Source organism: Stegodyphus dumicola, chromosome 12, assembly GCF_044657685.1.
Source record: "Stegodyphus dumicola isolate Sdum_Otavi_A_Nest chromosome 12, ASM4465768v1".
Taxonomy (NCBI): Eukaryota; Metazoa; Arthropoda; class Arachnida; order Araneae; family Eresidae; genus Stegodyphus; species Stegodyphus dumicola.
The window spans coordinates 124,101,534-124,106,114 of record NC_140779.1 but is presented as its reverse complement, the minus strand read 5'-3'; the positions used below and the strand labels follow the sequence as shown (position 1 = coordinate 124,106,114).

The window sequence follows — 4,581 nt, the reverse complement described above, 5'->3', positions numbered from 1 at the left end:
GCGCGGGTCAGTTCTGTGTTATATTCTTAATTTATATAATTATAATCACATTTTTTCATTTATTTAGTATCTTATATTATTATTTTAGTCCTAGCGGAATGGTTTGTTACAAATATATATTTTGTACTGTGTATTTAATTCTATTTTTCATTTTTCGGCTGCTCATATTTGGCGCCTATATTGCTTTTACTTCAAACCATTTCTGCCGTCATATCGCTTTGGGATATATATTCTGATAAGTATTTTGGGGATGACGCTATCTTACACCACTATTCCTCACAATTTATTTTCAAATGTAGTCTGATTTTCATGTATTTTTCAGTATAGCGTCGTTCCTTATTAACTTATTGGTTATTCTCATATTAGTAGGGGGGGTCCTAGGACCCCCTGGCTGATCCAAATTTTTACTCTTCTTAATTATATAAGTATTATTCGTTGATCCTGAAGCGATTTGACTTTTTTTTATTCATTTTCATGTTGAGGTGGTTCTTTCTCGTATAACTCCATAGACCTAATGTTAAATTACCCCCTATCTAACCCTTTGAAATTGTTTAAATTCATGATTTTTTTCTATGCCATATTGTTCGTGTCATACATAGGTCTTAATATCATAATGGTAATTTTCACATTTTATTAAATTTTATTCTTAAATATTCAAAAAAACATTTTTGTGGTTCTTTCTTTCGTACCATGTCTAAAAACCGTTCTTTCTCGTATATGCTTCATTCTAAGGCGAATTTTTACTTGTTATGTGCTTTATTAAGTAATTTCTTTTGTGCGGGGGAGGGCTGCCTCTATACCAATGATTCTCCATCAACTAGGGTGTCCTGGGATCCTCTGGTTGTGCGCAAATTACTTGATTCATGTCTTATATATCATTTCAATTCTCTATAGCAGGGGTCTCCAAACTTTCCAGCCTTAGGGCCATACTGATTATTCCAGTAAGTTCCGAGGGCCAAAACCATATTATCATTGTTGCCGGTGGTAAAAAGTGAAATAGTCCACTGATGAAAAAAAAAGTCCGAAAAAGTACACAACGTTTAAAAAAGGCTGCAAATCGGACTAAAGTCCGCAAAACGGCAACACTGCATATTATTAATTTTCCTGTCATTATCTGTAATTTCTAGATTAATCGTAGAGTACGAGCCATGAGGAGTAACGTGACACGACATCTGGTGGACACAAGCGGAAATAGGTAGTACCTTCTATCGCTAACAGATGGCGCTAATAGCACGTACAGAAGTCAGTTCCTATGACACTGTTGTGAAATAAAATAGTGCATACCTCCTTAAAACGTGTTTGTGCGTGTTTAAGACATCTTTGTAACAGTATTTTGATTTGAATTGTTGCTTTTGTGTGTGATTTAGTAGTATGGAAAAGAAGCGAAAAATTGATAGTGAATGCAGAAAATTCAAAGATCAGTGGAACATTCAGTATTTCGTAATTGAGTCCAGTAACAAGGCGCTATGTTTGATTTGCAATGAAAGCATAGCCGTTCTCAAAGAATATAACATTAAACGTCATTATGAAACAAAACATTTTCAAAATTACTCAAAATATACAGGAAGTTTGCAGACAGAAAAATTCGAAGCTATGAAGCGCGGATTGAAATCGCAGCAATCTTCATTTACAAAACTCGAAACCGAACAAGAGGCTGCAACTCGTGCCAGCTTTCGTGTGGCTCTTGAAATTGCAAAACGTGGAAAACCATTCACCGATGGAGAAATGATCAAAGAATGCATAATTGCAGTAGCCGAAGAAATATGCCCTGAAAAGGTAAATTTATTAAAAACTGTCAGTGTGTCAGCAAACACTGTGGCTCGAAGGGTAGAAAACATCGCTGAAAATATATCCTCTCAACTGTTCGACAAAAATGGACATGTCAAGTGGTTTTCTTTGGCCTTGGATGAGTCAACGGATGTGTCAGATACTGCTCAGGTGTTGATTTATATTCGAGGAGTAGATAAAAGCTATGAAGTGCATGAAGAACTTCTTGATATGTATAGTATTCATGGCACAACTACTGGTACAGATATTTTTAAAGGAGTTGAAATGGCCATTAATCAAAAGAACCTCCGATGGAAAAACTTGAAATGTATTACAACTGATGGAGGCAAAAACATGAGTGGGAAAGATAAAGGAGTGGTCGCTCTTGTGTCAAAGGCTGTAGAAAATGACGGTGGTTCAAAACCATTAGTCTTACATTGTATCATTCATCAACAGTCTTTGTGCGGAAAATGTTTGGATATGTCTGAAGTTCTGAAACCAGTCATATTAACTGTTAATTTTATCAGATCTTTTGGGCTGAATCACCAACAATTATGACAATTTATTGAAGAGGTTGGAGAAAATGACTTACCTTATCATACTGCCATACGTTGGCTTAGTTGTGGGAAAGTCCTTCAGCGCTTTTTTGAACTTCGAGCAGTGATCGAAATTTTTTTGAATGAAAAGCATCGCCCTCTTACTGAATTACAAAACAACGCATGGCTGTGGAAGTTAGCATTCTATGTTGATTTGACAAAACATGTGAACGAAGTGAATTTGAGATTGCAAGAAGAAAACCAGCATCTTCCTGATTTATACACTAATATCAAATCATTCCGGAAGAAATTGATACTGTTTCAATCACAACTATGAAGTAAATGTTTTTCACATTTTAAAACGTGTGAAATATTCAGCCACACCACTGAGACTGAGTTTCCTATCGATTTTGCAATCGAAACTTTGATGCCATTGCGAATCAAATTAAGATTTTTTAGAATCCTTTTGATACTGACATTGAAATCCTAGCCCCGGAACTTCAAATGGAAATGATTGATCTACAGTGCAGTGATATAATTAAGAACAAATATCAAAACTCATATTTGTTGGAATTTTATAAGAGTCTTCCACTGACACAATTTGATAATTTGCATAAATTTGCTCGTGAGCTGTTTTCTGTTTTTGGTACTACTTATTTGTGTGAGAAGACCTCCAAAATGAAGTACACAAAAAATGTTTACAGATCAAAATTAACTGATGAGCATCTTAAATCTCTTTTAATAATTGGTAGAAGTAAAATTAGTCCACAACTACAAACTATTGTCAGTGGAAAATCTCAATTACATAAATCTCATTAGTATTTCATATTTCATTATGCTTGTTATAAGTTATGTTTTTATTTAAAATGTATAAAATGTTAGTTGGATTCATTTCAATAATTTGTTAGTTATTATATACTGAAGTTAAATTTTCTGCATATTATACATGTCTTTACTCATTACAATTCTGTGTTTCTTTATCCAACTTATCACAAAAACAATAACAATAAGCATACAACAATGTTATGAGTAGTTAGCCCATGACCATATCAATGTAGATGTCATATTAATAATTATTCAACATAAAATTAGAATACTTCAGTAAACTAAATTTAATTTGCTATAAAAAATATGTTCTTTAAAAGGAGTTTTCAAGTATGCTAGCTCTCCGCGGGTCGGACAAAATATGTCAGCGGGCCGGATGTGGCCCTTGGGCCGTAGTTTGGAGACCCCTGCTCTATAGCAAATGTTTGGTGGAGGTGGCTCTTTCTTGCATAACTCCATAGACCTAATGTTAAATTACCCCCAATCTAACCCTTTGAAATTGTTTAAATTCATGATTTTTTTCTATGCCATATTGTTCATGTCATACATAGGTCTTAATATCATAATGGTAATTTTCACATATTAAATTTTATTCTTAAATTTTCAAAAAACCATTTTTGTGGTTCTTTCTTGCGTAACATGTCTAAAAACCGTTCTTTCTCCTATATGCTTCATTCTAAGGCGAATTTTTACTTGTTATGTGCTTTATAAAGTAATTTCCTTTGTGCGGGGGAGGGCTGCCTCTATACCAATGATTCTCCATCAACTAGGGGGTCCTGAGACCCTCTGGCTGTGCGCAAATTACTTGATTCATGTCTTATATTTGTTTTAATATCATTTCAATTCTCTATAGCAAATGTTTGGTGGAGGTGGCTCTTTCTTGCATAACTCCATAGACCTAATGTTATATTTCCCCTTCTTAAACATATATAAATTGTTTAAATTTTCAAATTTTTTCATTGTTATAATATTTGTTTCATACTTAGGTCTAATTAGGATAATGGAAATTTTTACTTTTTGCAGTGCTTTATTCTCTTAATTACAAAAACCACTTTTACTGGTTCTTTCTAGTATAACATATCCGATATTCGTCTTTTCTGATTTCTAAGTCATACTATAGCTATTTTTCTCTGGAAGAGCGGTTTTTCTTTGTTATAAGCTTCTGTGCGAGGAAGTGCTGCCTCTATTTTTTTTGTATTTAATTTGTTTGTCAACATTTTCATGTTATTATGTGCATTTTAATTACAGATATTTATTGGTACAATTATTTTTAACTCTAATTTGGTATTGTTTCGTTAGTGGGGCAGACTTTGGAATGCGTCATACTTTTCTAGCGGCGTTCTTGTTGATTTGAACTTTATTTCATGTTAGGAGGATTGTGCTCTCACATCATATTGCTCTCTTCTTTCAATTTATTTTTTTAGTGGTCGCCATATTAGGTCTCATAATTATT

At 33.6% G+C, this 4,581-nt stretch overlaps 1 protein-coding gene across 1 annotated transcript; it reads left to right on the top strand.

Annotated features, from left to right (window-relative positions):
- The first annotated feature begins 1,593 nt into the window (after positions 1-1,593).
- Positions 1,594-2,325, top strand: LOC146993758 (general transcription factor II-I repeat domain-containing protein 2-like). The gene has a single exon (XM_085827426.1). It carries the CDS (start codon positions 1,594-1,596, stop codon positions 2,323-2,325), a length of 732 nt encoding a protein of 243 aa, XP_085683552.1.
- Positions 2,326-4,581: the final 2,256 nt, after the last annotated feature.

Coding starts and splice junctions, on each gene's coding strand:
- LOC146993758 (XM_085827426.1), top strand. CDS start 1,594: ATGAAGCGCGGATTGAAATCGCAGCAATCTTCATTTACAAAACTCGAA.